The sequence below is a fragment of the Miscanthus floridulus genome, chromosome 6 (genome assembly GCF_019320115.1).
Source record: "Miscanthus floridulus cultivar M001 chromosome 6, ASM1932011v1, whole genome shotgun sequence".
NCBI classification, from domain to species: Eukaryota; Viridiplantae; Streptophyta; class Magnoliopsida; order Poales; family Poaceae; genus Miscanthus; species Miscanthus floridulus.
Window position 1 is genome coordinate 43425568 of NC_089585.1, and position 20502 is coordinate 43446069.

Sequence of the window (20502 nt, forward strand, 5' to 3'; positions counted from 1 at the left end):
TTCTGGGGAAATAAACAAGAGACACTGCAAAGTGAGCAAAACACCATCCAGACAGACACCAATCTAAACCATGCTAGTATAGACTGACAGGATAGTTGGGATAAATCTCAAGAATAACTATAACAAGAGTTGCTTGTGAACTGATCTGCACAGCTGCTCCAAGTGCAATAACCTCATCAGGGTTCACTGTCACATTGGGGTCCTTTCCTGTCATTTTCTTGACAAGCTCTTGAACTGACTGGTATTCTAGTTGAGCCACCAACAAGAATAACCTCATCAATATCTTTGAATTGCAACTTTGCATCTCTAAGGGCATTGTCCACAGGAGTCCTCAGCCTGAATGATAGTTTGACAAAAAATATATATCAGCAACAAGTTCTATCTTCAATCCAATCGGACCATATTTAACCACATGCTAGTAGCTGTCAGAAGCATGCAAAATTATGTACATCTATAATCTTTGATCTGAGTATGCTATCATGGGCCATAATTATGTACCTATCAAGGAGATTTGAGCATAGCTCTTCAAATTTAGCCCTGGTAAGAGTAGTCTCAATATGCTTGGGGTCATCTACAGTAGCTGTAATAAAAGGCAAGCTGAAGGAACAGATAAGAAATTAGAATGGAGCAAGCAAAAAAAACACGCTTTAAGGATGTTAATTCTGAGAAAAAAAAGAACCTTATGTTTGTTTGGGTCAAAGCAAAAAAAAACACGCTTTAAGGATGTTAATGCTGAGAAAAAAAGAACCTTATGTTTGTTTGGGTCAAAGATGACAGCTCCATCTTTGCCTTCTCAGTTGCTTCTGTCAGTCGCTGCAGAGCTTGCTTATCCTTTAGCAAGTCTACCCTCATCATTCTTGAAGTTTCCAGCGAGCCAATCGACAATTCTCTGAAAGCATATATGGCATTATAAAAACATGTGTTTTGCAGAAGCTTTGAGTTATCACATCCACAGCAACCACTTAAGATTACTGTACCACTTATGATTACAGTTCTACAGGAAAGAAAATTACCAAATCCAGTTCAAAGTATATTAGCAGTTGCATTATCAATCCCAGAATATGTAGTCTTGCTTACCTCTTTGACCCCACCAAATTTTAACATATTTTACAAATAGTGGATTCTAAAAATCATAATGACTAGTGTATATAACCTCATTGAAAAGAAAGAGCATAATACTTGGTGCATAATTTAGACATTGGCACACTGCATTGGTATGTGCTGAATTGCTGATGGTAGTGCTAACTGTGAGCTCCCAGAAGAACTAACACAAATAACATGTACAATACCAAGAAATTAAGAACACACTATGTGCTTCTACATCCACATCACTAACCAAAGTCCTGCTAAACTTATGATGACAAGAACAAGATCTAGAAAAGAAGCCATGCCCCCACTGCAATAATCTAGGACCAAATATTTAAGAATTCCAAAAGACAGTAACATAAGTTGAAATGCTAAACTGAAAGGAGTTCTATATCTACAAAGATAAAAAAAAATGTCATTTTCTTCTCCAGTTCTCCCTGTCTTGCACCCCTTCTTTGCCACCCTTCTTTGCTCAACCTAACACCTCCTTTCCTCAAATATCGTCACCATCGCCAATATCATCTTCTGATAATTTAACATCTGATAAACCTGAAACAAGAGCGAGTAATGAGTTATAAGGTGTCGTTATTGCTCAAACAACAATACTCAAACTAACAATATGCTACTTTGTACAATTCAAAGAAAATGTACCTTCTGCTCTCAACCAATCCTGCAGGCATACTAAGGCTTGAACTTTCTTGCTTATTAGTCGGCTTCTGTAGTCACTAACAATTCTTCCACTAGTGGAAAATCCTAGATTCAGTAGCGGGGACCTCACAAATTGCACGTTCGAAGCAGATGACTTCCTCCGCTTCTCTGTTGGAGGCTTTGGAGCATTAACAGCAGATGACATCCGTTTCACTAGCAATGACTTCTTCACGTTCACACTCCTTGAAGTTGTATGCTTACTGCTTTGTTGATCTGCTTCTTGACCACTCAATTCTTCTGGCGCAAGCTCAGATGGCAGGGTTGCCATGTCCACACCAGCACATCTAGATAGAATACAGTAACATGATAAGCTAGAGGACAACCAAATGGTGGCAACAAAATATGGACTACAGTAAAATTAGATATTTATAGCTCAACATTAGTTTGATATTATCATGCTAATAGCTTACAAGTTATGATAATAGCTCAACATTAGTTTGATATTATCATGCTCGCGGAGAAAATAAGAAGTAACTGTCTTCGTCAGAGGATAAAAGATGAATGTAGCTTACAAGTTATGGTGCACAAAAAATCATGTACAAAGTGAGACAGTAGGTATTACATCTCCATCAACATTACAAAGAATCATGGTGTTGCCAGGAATGATGTTCAAATTTCGTGTAGCAGTTTTGATCAGCAAAAGTTTAACAAATGTTTGCAAGGTGCCATTTGTACTTTGCATGCAAGAAAAATCTGATCCTGACAACCACCGCACAAATCAATAAAAAGTCTTTGATCATATTATCTTACTAACACTTAACACATGTAAAATTAGAAAATAGCTTTCAAAGTGAGGATCCCACATTTCAGACACTTATAATGTTATTATCAAACCCATGTTTATGTAGTATCACCAAGAAGGTTGCCTTAAAATTATTAAGGTAGAAACAATTGTACAGCCTTAGATGTCAACTCTCAACAACGCACTTCAAGAAATATGAATATGCTTTCAACACCTGCTGGTATATACAAGGTATAAGATGCAATGTAGTGAAATGCATGAACAAGCTCTAATACTCCATTATTAAGAAAATGTTCTTTTAGCTTTCCTAACACAAGAGGATGACAATCAATTCTTCCACCCATGACATATCTACTCCTCTTATCGCTCCCACCTTCAATTAATAACACTCAATCCACCACATTCATGCAAACTCCAATTTGCAATAACTGGGATTTTTAGCAAACACCAGCTTAAAAACCTTAAAGAATGTCTCTTTGATATCAAAACCAAGTTTCTTATACAAAGCTTATAGTCTATTGGAAAATTGTAATGTGTCTGCTAACCTACTGCGAATTCTAGAATCTCTGTACAAACAACTGACATCCAAAAGACCACGGCCTAAGCCTTATACTCATTGGGATCAGTTGGAAACCTTCTACACTAGAGGTAAACAACCAAAACCAAAGGGAACCGAGCAAAATCCTTACCCATATTTATCTGTCTGTAAGAAATTGCAGGACGACGAAGCCACACCCGAGATCTGCGCGCCCCAATCCCGCAGAAGCCGACGCTAGGATCTTGGAGGCTTCATGGCCCCCGTCCTCTCCTGCCTCCTCTTGCTCCACCATGGAGGAGCGCGAGTCGAGGGCTAGGTTTCCGCCGCCTGCCACGACCGGAATCGGCATTTCCATCTGCGCCAAGGGCCAAGACCTAATTAAAGACAATTTACGTGATTCTGAACCTACATATCACATATGCAAGGTGGTTTCAAGCACATGATCTTTCGACCTGCCTGGCAAGTAAAACAACCATGCGATCTTTCAACCTGCTAGCTATTTGCTATAAAGCCAAGTAAACAAGCAGCTTCCTATTTGCTATTATTTAAAAAACAGGCTGCTACTTGCTACTAGGCCATAAACAACTGAGAGCAAAGTTGGAAATGAAACATTAGCATTGCATATTAGGAAGTTGGGAACAATGAACAAGTGAACAGCCTGCTAATTGCTAACTAGCTTGCTCCGGCCGGCCGCGATGTGTTGTTGGCCTGCACTGGCGAAGAGCTCCCGGCCAGCTGTCCCCCTCCGCCTGTGCTCTGCGGTGTACCCCGCCCACGCGGCCACGCCGCGACGGAGAGATGTTGGGTCGCCGCCTTGGCGGCCAGCGGCCCAGTACTTACCCACCGACCGGCGCGGACCGCCCTTGGCGGCCGACTGCGGCCTGCGCCCCGAGTTGCTGCAGCGGCGGCTAGGGTTTGAAGCACGAATAGGAAGGAACTGGAGGGAAAGGAGGATGAGGAGAGATTGCGGCGTGATAGGGCAGAGCGCCGCCAGGCGACTCGGGGTCGGCGATTCAAACACCGGTGCGGCCAGCCGGGGCACAGCCGGGGCGGAGGCACGGTGACGGCGCGGGCGCGCGACCTGCGCGAACGGGGAGCGCAGCCTGCGGCGGTGCGGCCAGCGCGTACGGCGAGCGTGGCCGGCACGGCTTGAACGGGAGGGCGGTAGGGTTCAGGACGAGCCGGAAGGGAGAGCAGAGGAGGGTCTTGCGGGTCTTACGGGTTGTTGCGAGGCTTCTCGCTCGTCCAACGTGCTTGGAGGGTTGGAAGTCTTTGGACCACGAAAAAATTGCAGCCGGTCCACAACTGCCACGAAGCCCAGTTTTGCGGAGCGAGCGGGCAGGTTAGGTTAACAACCCGCCCCGCCTGCAACTTTGAGTGTAACTCGATGAGTTGCTATGTTCACTTGCACCCGACCCTGTATGCTGACTTATTATCTATCACACTTATTTGGTAGTATGAATCGCTATGCTTGGCTTCCATTAACGTAAGACAATTTTGAGTCAAGGACAACAAAAGAGTTATTAAGGAGAGGGAAAAAAAAAAGCAAAATGACCAACGGCTCTATGGCTGCGCTGCGCCTGCGGAATTCACGGTGGAGACGAGTCCTGGCGTCCAGCTGCGCAGAGGTCGTGCTCGTGCACCACCTGCGGGAGGTTACCGGAAATCGGACTGACCGCTGCACCACCATTTTCAAAGGTTTGTCTCGTCTCGTCCTGCTGCTGGGTGCGGGCTTTACCGGACCGCCAATTTCCTCCCCTCCCCGCCGCGCTACTGTACATTTCTCTGCAACCCACCGCAGCGCGCCACCGCCCGGGGCACGGCACGGAGCCACGGACGGTGCCGCCGTGCTCGATCCCGCCGCGTCACGGAATAGCAGCGTCCTCACGCTCCCGAACTTCACCCGCACCTCCTCCCCGCGATATCGCGATCTGATCCCGCCCCAGCGCAGCAGCCAGATCCGGCCCCCATCCAACCACCAGTTTCTCGGCGGAGGGTGGAGGTGGAGGATGTCGGCGACGGTGGAGGAGCAGATGGTGGTGAAGGCGATCCGGGAGGAGTGCCCCTGGGAGTCGCTCCCCAAGCGCCTCCAGTCCACGCTCCAGACCAAGGACGAGTGGCACCGCAGGTACCCACCTCTCTGCTCTTGCCCTCTATGGATTTGCTCTGCTGCAACCAGCTACGCTTAGCTTTGAGCTATGGTAGTCCCAGTAGACGCCAATGCTGTGAAGTGACTGCTCTTGTGGCACTTATTTGGATCTCGTTCTCAACTAGCTGCTTCGAGGACCTCAATTTTGGTCGGGACAGTTGTAGTCGTCGTCTAGCAGGTCATATAGGTGAATCATTGGCTCCTTTGATTACTACATCTCTTGGCATTACTCTTTCCTAATAAGGGCACTGTTGGAGTAGCAGAATTGAACTATGAGTGCCTTGATTGACCTCGAGTGAAATTGGATAATTCTGAGTCTTGAAAATGGCTTGATATATCCTTCTCGAAGAAGGAAAGCACAGTTTGGTTAATCGTGAAACCTTTATTCTTACTGTTTTGTTACATACATTGTTTGCTGTCCTGCTGGCTACTAGTGATGTTTGCTTGAAACATTGGTGGCACAACATTTCTTAGCAAGCAAAATTGGTTCTATAGCACCAAACGGTCTCCAACTTGGGGAAATACCATTAAAAAGCACCGTTACATAAAATACCATCTAAAGAATGGATCCATTCCAGAAAATACCATTCTGTTACCTTTGTAGTTGTAGTTAACTGGACATCTTCCTCTCTATTGTGCAAGTGAATTGTCATTTCTACCCGCATCTTCCGCTCATCCTCCATGCAGCAGCAGTGCTGTTGGCCACACACGCATGCTTGTTGCACTCGCACTGCTGGCCACGGTTGCATTGCTTTCCTTGCCTGCTCTTAGCCTTTGCTACCTCCTTTCTCAGGTGCTTCCACGCACATAGGGATGAAAACAGTCAGGGAAAGCCCCTCAGCTACTTTTAAATTCATATTTTTATGCTGAAATGGGAATGGGAGCCGGGAGCAGGAATGCTGGTCAGGAAAACAGAAACAGGAAATTCGGTATATCGGAAACGAAATAATGTGGTCGGATACACATCGATAACGGTCGGGAACAGATAAGCAAAAACAGGAACACTGACCCATTGAACCACTTCAAACATGCACCTGAATACAATGGATTAAAAAATTACATCAATACAATACATGTAAACAAGTTACTATCAGGCAGCAATAGTCCACCTTAATCCATCAGTCATTCAAGTATTCAACACACGCATTCGTCCTATCAGCATGACAATAGTGTTTTTTCAATGCTTATAATTAGCAAAGTCGACAATAGTAATATTCAGACACCTTAAGTAGTTCATATACTGTATACTAATAGGAATACTAAGCAGCACCAAAATTAAATGCACATTCTTGAAATGAAACAACACTTATCACCGCCTAGCTTAGTAAAAATACCCTTCTTCCGTTTTTGTTTAGTATCTGCCACCTGAAAGTGTCCAGATATATCATGGAGAACACTGTCAAATTTACAACAACAGAACAGGGAAACAGAAAACGAACTAAGAAAAGTAAAAGTCTAAAGACTAATGTAACTAAAAAACACAATTGAAATTATGGATGGACAATCTTTTCCAAGATGCCAAACAAAATTTCATTTGGCTTTTGCATCATCTCTTAACTACTAGTGAAAGAGGAGGTAAGGGCCTTTAGAGCCGCAAGTCTCCGTGCATGAATTTCAACTGGATCTGCGTGATTACGTCAGCGTCCCCTTCTTTGACTTCTGTGGGTGGGAGATCTCCGGCAAGCAACATGCTTGTCTATTTGGTGGGAGATCTCCGATGCGCTGCCGGACTGGGCGTGGCGGGGCCGCAGGCTGGGAATTGGGGTGGCATGAGATGGTGACTTGGTGAGAGGGAGCCAGAGAGGGGCAGCGCTGAGAGAGACTCAGAGGGAGTGTGTCATGTGGGGCCGCACATATACACGCCGACAGCGGGCCCGGGACGTCAGGAGGGCCGCCGCGCGCGCCCCTAGCAGCCTGGCCGATCTAAGTGGCTAAGGATTGGCCTTGATTATAGGAGTTGATTTCCTTAGTTGTTAAGATTAGTTGCTTTCCATGTTTAGTTGGCCGATTGGCTATTTATATGTAATCTCCAAAGACAATTGAAGGGAGCAAGAATATTATCTTCATTCTCATCTATCTTCACCTAAGCCTGCGGTAGAGGGGTATAACCTCACCGGAGAAGACGGACGACGGCTACGAACTCCGTAGCCGCGGTCCTGCTCGTCAGGGGTTTAACGCTCTTGACAACCTGGTATCACTCTCCAGGTCACGCCGATCCTCGCCCGCCTGCTCCACCCAGCCGCCCACAGCCACCGCTTCCAACCCTAGCCCACCGCCGTCACCGACCTCGTCCACTGCCTCCGCGCCACACCCAGCCACAATGGCCGAACCAACCCTAGCCGAGGTCATGGAGATGCTGAAGTCCATGAACGCGGAGATGCAGACCCTGAAGTCCGATATGGCGGCCATCAAGTATAAGCCCGGATCGTCCACCATCAGCGGAGGCGACTCGCGCGACCAAGACTTCCACCCCAAGCACAAGAAGTGGGACTTTCCCCGCTTCGATGGTACGACGGATCCGCTGCTCTTCCTCAACAAATGCGAAGCCTACTTTCGCCAACACCGCACCATGGCGGAGGAACGCGTGGGGCACGCGGCCTACCACCTGGTCGACGCCGCGCAGCTGTTGTACGATCAACTCCAGGAGGATGAGGGCACGCCCACATGGGGGCGGTTCAAAGACCTCCTGAACCTTCGGTTTGGGCCTCCCCTCCGCTCCGCCCCATTGTTCGAGCTCACCGAGTGTCGCCGCACCGGTACGGTGGAAGAATATACCAACCGCTTCCAGGATCTCCTGCCACGTGCAGGCCGCCTTGACGAAGCGCAACGCGTCCAACTCTTCACCGGCGGCCTACTGCCACCCCTCAGCCATGCCGTCCGCATCCACAATCCGGCGACGCTCGCTGCGGCCATGAGCTTAGCACGCCAGGTCGAGCTGATGGAGGCTGATCGTCAGGCGCCTCTCCCACCGCGACCTCCTCCACGCATCACCCCTGCCTCGCCTGCGCCACGGCTCGCCCTACCTGCGGCCCAGCCACTGCTGCCGCTCCCTGCGCCCCCGGCGGCCGGCCAACAGGGCCGTGGGGAAAGCAAGCAGGGCTGCCTTACACCAGAGGAGATGGCAGAACGGCACCGTAAAGGTCTGTGCTTCAACTGCAATGAGAAGTATTCGCGCGGGCACAACAGATTTTGCAGGCGTCTTTTCTTCCTGGATGGCGTGGAGATTGACGACGCCCCAGGAGATGGTGACGCGGTCCAAGCCGCGACCGGCGACCCAGAGGCACCTGTCTTCTCCCTCCACGCTGTGGCAGGTTTGCCTGTCGGCAAGACCATGCAGGTCCGCGTGTCAGTGGGTGCGACGTCCCTCATCGCTCTCCTGGACACGGGGTCTACTCATAGCTTCATTGGAGGGGAAGCCGCACAGCGGACAGGGCTACCAATCCAGCCGCGACCTCGCTTAACAGCCACGGTCGCCAATGGAGAGAAGGTTCCATGTCCGGGCGTCCTGCGCAGCGCACCACTCGCCATCGACGACCTCAGCTTCACCGTCGATCTGTTTGTCATGCCGCTTGCAGGCTACGACATCGTCCTCGGGACTCACTGGATGGCTACACTAGGCCAGTTGGTGTGGGACCTCGCCGCAGGCACCGTCTCGTTCCAGCACGAGGGACGCACCGTGTGCTGGGCGGGCGTGCCAGCCCCCGGCGCGCACGGCCCTTCCACCGTCTCGGCCTCCGCACTGTTGCTGGAGGAGTTGCTGGCGCGCTTCGAGGGCGTCTTCGCCGAGCCTTCCGGCCTACCACCAGTCCGGCACCGCGAACACGCCATCACACTCAAGCCAGGAGCGACACCGGTGGCTGTACGGCCCTACCGATACCCGGCGGCCCACAAGGATGAGCTCGAAAGGCAATGCGCGGAGATGCTGGCGTAGGGCATCATACGACGCAGGGACTCGGCGTTCTCTTCACCGGTTCTACTTGTCAAGAAGCCGGACGGATCATGGCGTTTCTGCGTCGACTACAGGGCCTTGAACGCGCTCACCATCAAGGACGCGTTTCCCATCCCGGTCGTGGACGAGCTGCTCGACGAGCTCCACGGCTCCCGTTTCTTCACAAAGCTGGACCTACGGTCTGGCTATCACCAGGTGCGCATGCGGCAGGAGGATGTGCACAAGACGGCGTTCCGCACACATGACGGCCTCTATGAGTTCCTCATCATGCCTTTTGGCCTATGCAACGCGCCGGCGACTTTCCAGTCTCTCATGAACGATGTCCTCCGATCGTTCCTGAGACGTTTTGTACTTGTTTTCTTTGATGACATTTTGATATACAGCGAGACTTGGGCAGATCACCTTCGACACCTTCGCGTCGTCCTCTCCGAGCTGGCGCGCCATCACCTCTTCATTAAGCGGTCCAAATGCTCCTTTGGCGCGCCATCGGTTGCATACTTGGGCCACGTCATCTCCGCGGCCGGCGTCGCCATGGATCCGTCGAAGGTCCAAGCCATCCACGACTGGCCCACGCCGCGATCAGCTCGAGCGGTACGAGGCTTCCTCGGCTTGGCAGGTTACTACAGGAAGTTCGTGCAGAACTACAGGACCATCGCAGCCCCCCTCACCGCGCTCTTGAAGAAGGAGGGGTTTGCGTGGACCACGGAGGCCGCAGCGGCTTTCAGCACGCTCAAGGGCGCCGTGACGTCCGCACCGGTGCTGACGTTACCCGACTTCGCCAAGCCATTCATCGTGGAGTGCGACGCTTCGACGTACGGCTTCGGGGCCGTGCTCCTGCAGGAGGGCCATCCCATTGCCTTCTTCAGCAGGCCTGTGGCGCCACGACACCAGTCGCTCGCGGCGTACGAGCGCGAGCTCATTGGCCTGGTGCTTGCCGTGCGCCACTGGAGACCATATCTCTGGGGGCGGCAATTCATCGTCAAGACCGACCATTACAGCCTCAAGTATCTCCTCGACCAACGGCTCGCCACCATACCACAGCACCATTGGGTGGGCAAACTCCTCGGCTTCGACTTCACCGTGGAGTACAAGTCTGGCGCCTCCAACACCGTCGCGGATGCTCTCTCTCGCCGCGACACCGAGGAGGACACCGTCGGTGAGCTTCGTGCGGTGTCGGCCCCGCGGTTCGACTTCATCGCGCGCCTCCGACAGGCTCAGGCCGTCGACCCGGCGCTGGTCGCCATCCACGCCGAGTTACAGGCCGGCACGCGCACGGTGCCCTGGGCGGTGCGGGACGGCTTGCTCCTCTACAGCGACCGCATCTATATTCCACCTGCCTCACCCCTTTTACAGGAGATCGTCACTGCCATCCACAATGATGGGCATGAAGGGGTCCAGCGGACCATACACCGCCTCCGCCGAGACTTCCATTTTCCGCACATGAAGCGTGTGGTGCAGGATTTTGTGCGCGGCTGCGTGACTTGCCAGAGGTACAAGTCGGAACATCTGCTTCCGGCCGGACTGCTCATGCCATTGCCCGTTCCGTCCGTGGTGTGGGCGGACATCGCCCTCGACTTCGTCGAAGCTCTTCCACGGGTCAACGGCAAATCAGTGATTCTCTCCGTCGTCGACCGATTCAGCAAGTACTGCCACTTCATCGCACTGGCGCACCCCTACACTGCCGAGACGGTGGCACAGGCCTTCTTCACCGACATCGTGCGCCTCCACGGCGTGCCACAGTCGATGGTGTCCGACCGTGACCCGGTGTTCACGTCGGCGTTCTGGCGCGAGCTGATGCGTCTCATGGGGACTAAACTGCACATGACGTCGGCTTTCCATCCGCAGTCCGACGGGCAAACAGAAGCTGCCAACCGTGTCATTGTCATGTACCTGCGCTGCTTCACGGGTGACAGGCCTCGGCAGTGGCTGCGGTGGCTACCTTGGGCCGAGTATGTGTACAACACGGCATACCAGTCTTCGCTGCGGGAGACGCCGTTCCGGGTGGTCTACGGCCGAAATCCCCCGACGATCCGCTCATACGAGCCGGGTGAGACGCGGGTCGCCGCCGTCGCCCGCGACATGGAAGAACGCGAGGCCTTCCTAGCTGATGTGCTCTACCGCCTGGAGCAGGCCCAGGCCATGCAAAAGCGCAGCTACGACAAGAACCATCGGGAGGTTCACTATCAAGTGGGCGACTGGGCATTGCTTCGACTCCGTCAGCGTACTGCTTCGTCCCTGCCCCAAGCCACCACAGGAAAGCTCAAGGCGCGGTATCTTGGGCCCTATCAGGTCGTCGAGCTCATCAACGACGTCGCAGTTCGTCTTGAGCTGCCGCCACAGGCCCGTATTCACGACGTCTTCCATGTGGGCACTCTCAAGAAGTTCGTTGGCACTCCTCCCATCACACCGCCACCGCTGCCGGAGCTACACCACGGCGCTGTCATCCCTGTACCAGATCGCGTGGAGCAAAGTCGCCTGGCCCGTGGGGTTCGTCAGCTCTTGGTGCATTGGCAGGGTGAACCGGCTTCTTCGGCAACATGGGAAGATCTTGATGACTTTCGCCAGCGCTTTCCGGATTTTCAGCTCGAGGACGAGCTGGATCTCGGGGGGGGGGCGAGATGTCATGTGGGGCCGCACATATACACGCCGACAGCGGGCCCGGGACGTCAGGAGGGCCGCCGCGCGCGCCCCTAGCAGCCTGGCCGATCTAAGTGGCTAAGGATTGGCCTTGATTATAGGAGTTGATTTCCTTAGTTGTTAAGATTAGTTGCTTTCCATGTTTAGTTGGCCGATTGGCTATTTATATGTAATCTCCAAAGACAATTGAAGGGAGCAAGAATATTATCTTCATTCTCATCTATCTTCACCTAAGCCTGCGGTAGAGGGGTATAACCTCACCGGAGAAGACGGACGACGGCTACGAACTCCGTAGCCGCGGTCCTGCTCGTCAGGGGTTTAACGCTCTTGACAGAGTGGCAGCTGGGGGCAGGGAGCAGTAGAGGATGGTTAGGGTTTGTTTGGGGACGCATCGGAGGCTGTGTAGGTGGGCTGGGACGCTGGGTGGCTGGGCCTGCAGTGGGCTGCTTGGCTGGAGGAGCTAAGAAAAGGGATTTCTGGCAGGAAACTTCCGCTGAGAATACAGGAACCGACCAAACGGTCAGTAAAACAGCTCTCCTGATTTCAATCCAGTATTCGACGGATTTTCCCAGATTTTATCCTATTTCCTTTTTTTCCCGAGAACACGAGATATGGACGGTTTTTGCGGCATACAGTGCCGGTCGGTATGGGATTTTTCCTTCCCGTTTCAGGCTGCTGCAGTCACCGCTATTGCTACTACTGCGTTGCTGCTCTCCTAACGCTATCTCCCACCCATCGCTTTACCTAGTTTCCATTAGCTTGTGCATTGACCGGATGGGGCTGTGAAGATGCGGAGGGCTCCATTTGCGTGGTTAAGTAGGTCATGTGTGCACTGCATGCTTTGTGTGCAAAAGTTGTATATATATATATATATATATTTTTGGAAACGGGAGCTTTTGTTAAACCAAAGAGCAGTACATCGAGTTGATACACAGACTTTGGAACACTCCCAGCCTCTGCCTAACTAAGAGGCACACAGCATAAAGGGAAACGGAAAATCAACAACTAATGACAGTCAATCCGTAGACTAGACCGCCACCCAAACGCCTGGCAAAAGAAGACCTTCGCCACCTGCTCCAACTGTTGCGAGACCACTGCAGCTATACCCTGCATATCCGACCGCTGGAGAATATCCCAAGAACGGAGTCGATGGGTAGCTGCATAAATAACCTGCAAAGGAGAATAAAGTTTTTTTCTTTTCAAAAACAATGTCATTCCTGTGCAACCATATAGACCAGGCAATCACTCCTGCTCCCAAAAGAACTAACGACCTCAACTCTTTCTTGACACCATACAACCAACTACCAAACATATGCGATATACTTTGGGGTTTTGCTAAATTCAACGCTATGTGAGCAACGCTCCAGACCGATCGCGCAAAACGGCAATCAATAAACAAGTGCTGAATTGTCTCGTCCTCGTGACAAAAGCAACAAGTTTTGTTTCCTTGCCATTTGCGCTTAATTAAATTATCTTTAGTTAACACAACACCTCTCCTCAAATACCACAAGAAAATTTTAAACTTAAGGGGAGCTTTCAGTTTCCACAGTCTCTTGTGCGTACTTGGTATTGGAGTTTGTATCATAGCTCTATAAATTGATTTCACCGAGAACTGACCATTTTGGTGCAAGGACCAATGAAATTCATCATGACCTTGTGATAAATGGAAACTACCCAAACGTGTCAGCAATTGATTCCATAAAACTAGTTTTGGACCTATCAAATCTCTCCTCCAAGAGATGTTTGGAGGCGTTGAAGCGAGGACTTCTGAAATGGATACAAATTGAAAAGTTGTATATATATATATACATGTTTTGAAGTGCTTCTTATATGATGTTTATTTTTTAGCAATTGAAAATATACTGTCAAGAAATAATAAAGGTAAAAAACTATTTTTAAAGACACCCTACAATAGTGGATGGTAGGAATACTTTTTGAAAGGATTTAATATCAGGATTTAAGAAGTCTGAATTGCGCACCCTAGTAACCAGTTGTCAATATTGTTCAATATCAGGCATAATATCTTGTTCTACAAATTTTGATGTCAGCATTGTTGAGTATTGTATCCGAAAACGGTTGCAATGGAATACCTGCTTCGCCCGTAGAGTATGCAGAGAAGGGGAATACTATGAAGAAATGATGCGCTACCTTTGGAGGAACCTTGCAGTATGCTCCTCAATTCTCCTTTCTGGATAATATATAGGCTGGACAATAGCTTGGTTTTACCTTGTTTGGGGTTATTCAATCGTCTGCTGATAACATCAAGCATTAATAGATCCGCACACATGTTTTTTTATGTACTTTGTTTTGTATGCTGGATCTGCCCAGTTATCGTTTCTAGTAATTTTTTTATTGAGGTTTCTGTAGTTACCTCTGCAATGGGTTTACTTATGCACATAGCTTTTTCTCATCTGTTTGAACTGTTTACCCAAAAGCTTTCAATATTCCAACATCATATACATTGGTTTGCAGTTATACCCATACCACCTTGCAGACTATATATGCCGAGTAATGAGGATCTCGCCTTTCAGATATTATTGTGACATCCTTTTTGAAGCTATGAAGAATGGTAATCCTTTTTTTTAACTGAAAAAGTTTATTGTGAGGAGTGAGTTTATGTTTCTTTAGCATCTACATGGTGCCATGGTAGTATCCTGCTGTTAAAATTTAATTTTACCAGAGGTTTTGGGCAACCCTAGTCTAAACTGCTTGACCATGTTGGTAAAATACATTCTTCAATGATTCTATTCTTTTTATTTGTAGAACAGGGTGACATACTGTCATGTGATTGCAAGACTGAAGCACTGTTCCACTATTTTTTTAATAAATGTTTATGTTTCTAACATGTTTGATTGTGGCAGAACAACCATATGATAGTATTCCGAACTTCACTGCTGCTGATGCACTAAGGCTTACTGGTGTTGGGAGAAACGAGTTTATCGATATTATGAACAAATGCAGATCAAAGGTAGTGCTGCCCATGGTCTTAGTTTTTTACTGTCACATACTCATGCAGTCTTGTTAACAGACATAAGTTTCAAATAGTTGATCATGTGAGTATGTGGGTAATCTACTTCATACTGAGAAGTGCAAATAAATGACTGCATGGTTTACAGATCTGAGATCAAAGGATAACAACAGAAATTTTCACAAGAAAAAGCATGTAGCCCTCAATCTTGTGGACCTTAAAAGGATAAGACAGAATCCTAAATCATAAAACCAATACAGTCACAGTTAAACTGTGAGCTATTAGGGCCTATGTAGAATGCTAGACCATGATTAGCTATTGCATGGGCAATCAATCTAGTTGATGTAGAAAGTAATGAATAGTAACTGGACTAGCATGTTATACATGTTCTTAGTAAACATTTTTGTGTGTGATTTTTTATGTTCTATTAGATATTATCTTTCAGCAAGATAGATCATTACAGATAATGTTTCTTTGTTGAATTTTCCAGAAACTAATGTGGAAGCTGAACAAATCGATCACAAAAGAAATGCTGCCTACACAGCCTGTTGACTTCCCAGTTGAGCCTTGGTGGGGGGTCTGTCTTGTTAACTTTACACTGGAAGAGTTCAAGGTCAGGTTTGCTATATTTCTCGTATTGTGATACATTAATGTACTTTTGATACATAATATGATGAGACTTGTTCTTAATGAGAAAAGATGGAAGCCTGGCTTTCTTTTTACCTATGTAAAGCTATTCTTTTTATGAAGCCTTCAGTGATCTTTCATGAAGTCTTTTGATAATAGTTTGTGTTATTGGTTTAATGTAGAAACTTTTAGAAGAAGAGACAGCAACAATAGACAAAATATGTAAAGAGGAAGCCAATTCATATGCTCTTTTTGATCCGAAGGTTATAGACGGACTTTATAAAAGAGGGCTAGTGTACTTCGATGTGCCTGTTTACCCAGATGACCGTTTCAAAGGTATTAATGAGATATTTTGAGGGAACAATCAGTCCACCAGAATTAAGCTAACTGATTGGCATTGTGGCTCTATGTTTTGTGTTCATGCTTTCTCCTTATGGCATGCAAACAAGGATGATGCTCAGCCTTATAACCTAGTGTGGTTATGCAAGAAGACAGCATAAACTTTGGATAAAAAAATAAAACATCAGAGCCTTCTATAGCTTTATATCTTATTTGCAAAATCATATTTGGTAGATCAATATCTGAATAATAGGAGGTCCACTTTCAGGCAATGAACTAGCTTAACATGGCATATAGATGTGCTAAATAAAGACATACTAAAATAACATAATATTTTATTTCCAATGTACATGCATAAATATTTGATATTTATGTGATTATTTTAGCCTCATTAGCATATCAAAATCCCCTGATCTTGAGCCTCCTTAGGTAAGAATTTATAAACTGCCTGTCTAATTTGTTATTCTAGACTGCTATATATCATGCAGATTTTTGTTTACGAATCTTATATTAAGTTTACTAATATAGAATTTGAAAGAGATCATCATTACTGTTTTTCAGTTTCTAGGCTTGAAAATTTTGTTTCCAATAAGGATCAATCATATGAAGACCCAATTGAAGAGTAAGTGCTTACGGTTTTCTGTGTAATGATCTTCTATCTGTTATTCACATCTATTTCACATGTAACTTTCTGCAGTCACCATAGTAGTGACTTAAATTTTTTATTGCAGGCTATTGTATGCTGTATTTGTTGTATCAAGTGCTAATGCTACTGTTGCTGAACTGGCTGCAACTTTACAAGCTGACCTCTATCAACTCCAAGCAGCTGCATCATTTGCTTGCCGATTGGGCTGGGCTACAAAAGTCATGGATGCAGACTCTGTTCTTAATGATGAAGGTGCACCTGCGTTTCCTAGTAGTATTCTTAGTGATGATGAAGAAGGTTCAAATACAAGTATCAACTCTGAGAAGTCTGGTCAACAATTGATTAGCACGGATTCTGATGGACCCAGGAAAATTTCTGGAACTGCTCATGTGGGCTTCGTTGTTGATGCCAATGTTACGTCATACTTGATGATGGGCTCACTATCGCCAGGTTAGATATCGTAATGCAGAGTATTGGATTTTGCCCCGCATTCTATATGGTCAAAGATGCTTAGTTCTGCTACGGTACTCCCATTTCATGAAAAAGAACAGTTGATTTTACCGCTCAAACTTGGACTACCAATTTTGCAAGAAACATGCATATAAATGATTATAAATGTACAATTGTTTATAGTACTTTTAATGGTCAATCCAACAATAATGTTTTTGTTTATGTAATACTTTGAAAGTTACTGTTAACCAAACTTTGTAATGTGAAGTTAACAGCGACATTTAGGGTAAAAAAGATTTTCTGCAACACAGAAATCTAGCAAATGCAATTTCTTCTTTGAACAGTAGTTGGGATTTGCAATATGGATTAACAATACTATGTAGCCAAAATGCTTTGATGGATACTGTAATGACTACCTTCACCAACATCCTGCAGGGTTAAAATCTCATGCTGTCACACTGTATGAGGCTGGAAAACTGGGTTCTTCTTGCATTGCAGAGCTATGTAGTGATCTGGCTAGCTTAGAGGGAAAGAAATTTGAGGGTGTGCTAGAGGAGTTTGCAAGTCATGCATTCAGTCTGCGATGCTTCTTGGAGTGTTTACAGTCTGGTGGAGTTTCCGCAAATGAAATTACTGATAATGCTGGTGAAGCAAAGACTCCAAGAAGCTCTGTTCATGATATTGACAATGCTGCTGACCATTTGGCCAAGGTAAACATTGAGGGTGTTGCTGACAATAACCATAATGAAGTTTCCGATCATAACCAGTGTGTAGGTGATTTAGATAATAGTGATGGGAATATACTATCACCAGCTATGGCTATATCGGAACGTGCAGAAAGCATGGTTAAAAGTGATGACGAGAACGATTCAACCGTGCAGCTAGACGTTTCAACTGAATCTCGAGTTTTGAAGAACAAAAGGAAGTACAAAGTTGATATTCTTCGATGTGAGAGCTTAGCCTCACTTGCCCCGGCTACATTGGAACGGCTATTCCTTCGGGACTATGACATTATTGTGTCAATGGTTCCTCTTCCTTCTTCGTCAGTTCTTCCAGGCTCTTCAGGCCCAATTCATTTTGGACCACCCTCTTATTCCTCCATGACACCTTGGATGAAGCTAGTACTGTATACAGCAGGACATTGTGGACCGGTATCTGCTGTGTTCATGAAAGGGCTACGTTTTAGATTGCTGCCTGAACCATTAGCTGGTTGTGAGAAGGCACTGATATGGTCTTGGGATGGCTCTGCAGTGGGTGGCTTAGGGGGGAAGTTTGAAGGGAACTTAGTGAAGGGCAACTTATTGTTACACTGCTTGAATTCGATGCTTAAACAATCTGCTGTGCTGGTGCAACCACTTAGCATACATGATCTTAACGTGTCAGGAAACCTTGTCACTGTGGATATCCCTTTACCCCTAAAAAATGATGGTCAGTCAATTGAATCTGTGGTAGCTCAAACTAACTTGCCAAAGGAACAGATCTTAGATTTGACTTCTGTATTGAAAGACCTATCTAGTAAATTTGAGCTGAGCACACTTGGCTACCTCCGTCTACTGAGACTTCACAGGATTGACGAACCAGATAAATTTGACCCAGAAAATGTCAGCTACCAGTGGGTGCCTCTGAGCTTGGAGTTTGGGATTCCCTTATTCAGTCCAAAGTTGTGCGAGAAGATTTGTGAAAGGGTGGTTGCATCCCATATGCTTCAGAAAGATGATCTCAATGTGCATTATGATGTGATGCAAAATGTAAGAAGGCAGCTGAGAGAACTTTGCAGTGAATATCAAGCAACTGGTCCGATAGCTAAGTTATTTAACAAGCGTGGAAGCTCAAGGGACTCGCCACGTGCCTTAATCAATAGTATTAGTGGCAGATGGAATCTCTCTAATGACCCTTCAACACCAACTAGTGGAGGAGCCCCAAGTGAACACGAGAGGCTAAAATTTGCTGGAAGGCAGCGATGCCGAACAGAAGTTGTGAGCTTTGATGGGAGCACTGTCAGGTATTGCTGAATAAATCACATTATCTATGTTTTAAGATTTCATGCAATAAATACTGATTTGATTATTATTCAACGTTGACATGTGTTCTGGATTCCTGAAGGTCATATGCACTTGGTCCTGAGCACAATGAGGCTACCTTCAGACCTAACTCTGAAGAACAATCATCCGTACATGACGTAAAACCAGATCCAGAGGAAACCGAGAGCAAGGATGTCGTCTTACCAGGAATAAATCTTATATTTGATGGAGCCGAATTACACCCCTTTGATATTGCTTCATGCCTTCAAGCACGTCAGCCTCTTTGGCTTATATCTGAGGCATCAACTGCTTCATCGGCATTACTATGAGGGGCTTATGATCCAATTTCTCCAAGTTGTCCGACAAAAATTCATTAGTTGTGGTTATTCAAAAGTATTGCCAGTCTGATTCTTAGGAAAACACAGTAGCGGGTTGATGCTTTGTTCACTATGGCTGAGTCCTTTCATAGGAATTTGATCAGATGCTCCTGATCAACTGGGATGCGCTGATGCTTTAGTTGTCAGACCCTATACCAAATTTAGGATAGCAGCTTGCTGTGAGAAACCGAACCCCTGAATGTTGCTTTTGGGTTTCCCATTATTGGGACAACCCAAGTTATCCTTGAAAGTGTTTCATGTTCTGCCAATAGTGACAATGTTTACACGGCACCTTGATAAGAGCTCCAGGATTATCAAATGAGTACTAAACTGAAAATTCATGGACAAAATAGATTGGATGGGTTACAGGCTGTAACCCATCTTCGTTTGATCCTGGAACCATGGGATTGCGAGGGATTGTGGGGGATTAAATCCCGTACAAGTCAAAATCATCCTCAACCCCCTCCAATCCTCTGAACAACCGAAGGCCTTACCTGGTGCCTGTCGGCTGGCTTAAATGGTTACACAATTAGCTTTCGTGTACTCTGCTCTATAGGCCTCATTAAGTGAAATCGCAGTTTCAGATTGCTACAAATTACTGTCTAAGAACTGAGGACCAGATTTCCAAGATCGTACGTACTTTGTTCATGCTTCAGAGGTCGGAAGTCTCTTTTTCTAAAAAAAATACAATACTCTGAGCAGTATTCCACAAACTAATTTCTTTGATGGAAATGTAAGGAAAGACTTCACATGTTTATACGATTTTCAGCATGCATACATTTCAAATTGTACCTTATTTTTTGCATTAGCTTTTAGGTTTGTTCTATCTTGCGATTTAGGCTAGGGTTTTTGGGTGTTGATGTAATGTTCTTTGTTTGCATTTCATCAAAAAAATGTTCTTTGTTTGCAGGTTTCTTGGCCAATATATTACTCTACTTTTCACTTGTGTCTCAAATTTCTTAGTGCGTGCTCCTACTTCAAGATTGTTTGCAGACTTACGGTCGTTCAGTTAAGAGGCTAGAGGCTACGAAAAGGCCGTAGATTTTTTTTGTCAGTGTAAAAATTGCCATGTAATAGTTCTGGTATAATGGCACAGCTTCCTTGTTTGTGGTGATCCCGTTGGGTCCCATGTCGTGCGACAAGCGTGTCAATTTTACGTTTACATGAAGGATTGTTAGCTCGGCTTTAGTGATTTTCCTTTCTTCAAAGTGTGAAATTCATGCCTACATTACTACCGTGAAGAAGCATGTATATACACTTCCTAT

The 20502-nt window shown here is 46.7% G+C and overlaps 2 protein-coding genes and 1 long non-coding RNA gene across 6 annotated transcripts; 2 read left to right on the forward strand and 1 right to left on the reverse strand.

Annotated features, from left to right (window-relative positions):
• Nucleotides 1–202: 202 nt before the first annotated feature.
• Nucleotides 203–836, reverse strand: LOC136458165 (uncharacterized). Its single transcript, XR_010759920.1, has 3 exons — nucleotides 749–836; nucleotides 499–597; nucleotides 203–336 (listed from the first exon to the last, which is right to left on the reverse strand). It is a non-coding gene; the product is annotated as an uncharacterized lncRNA (long non-coding RNA).
• A 3904-nt stretch (nucleotides 837–4740) lies between these two features.
• On the forward strand, nucleotides 4741–19587 carry LOC136455976 (uncharacterized). 4 transcript variants are annotated; one of them, XM_066455718.1, is made up of 10 exons: nucleotides 4741–5202; nucleotides 13858–13975; nucleotides 14282–14378; nucleotides 14671–14777; nucleotides 15268–15390; nucleotides 15587–15740; nucleotides 16305–16365; nucleotides 16475–16839; nucleotides 17275–18841; nucleotides 18943–19587. In XM_066455718.1, exons 1-10 carry the CDS (start codon nucleotides 5084–5086, stop codon nucleotides 19187–19189), a joined length of 2958 nt encoding a protein of 985 aa, XP_066311815.1. In that variant the 5' UTR covers nucleotides 4741–5083; the 3' UTR covers nucleotides 19190–19587. The 4 variants fall into 4 exon arrangements, with proteins under 4 accessions (XP_066311815.1, XP_066311818.1, XP_066311816.1 ...); XM_066455719.1 differs by having other exon boundaries at nucleotides 5065–5202; nucleotides 13824–13975; XM_066455720.1 differs by having other exon boundaries at nucleotides 5065–5202; nucleotides 13824–13975; nucleotides 14304–14378.
• LOC136455977 (uncharacterized) lies at nucleotides 5396–9255 on the forward strand. Its single transcript, XM_066455722.1, has one exon. It carries the CDS (start codon nucleotides 7544–7546, stop codon nucleotides 9152–9154), a length of 1611 nt encoding a protein of 536 aa, XP_066311819.1. The 5' UTR covers nucleotides 5396–7543; the 3' UTR covers nucleotides 9155–9255.
• Nucleotides 19588–20502: the final 915 nt, after the last annotated feature.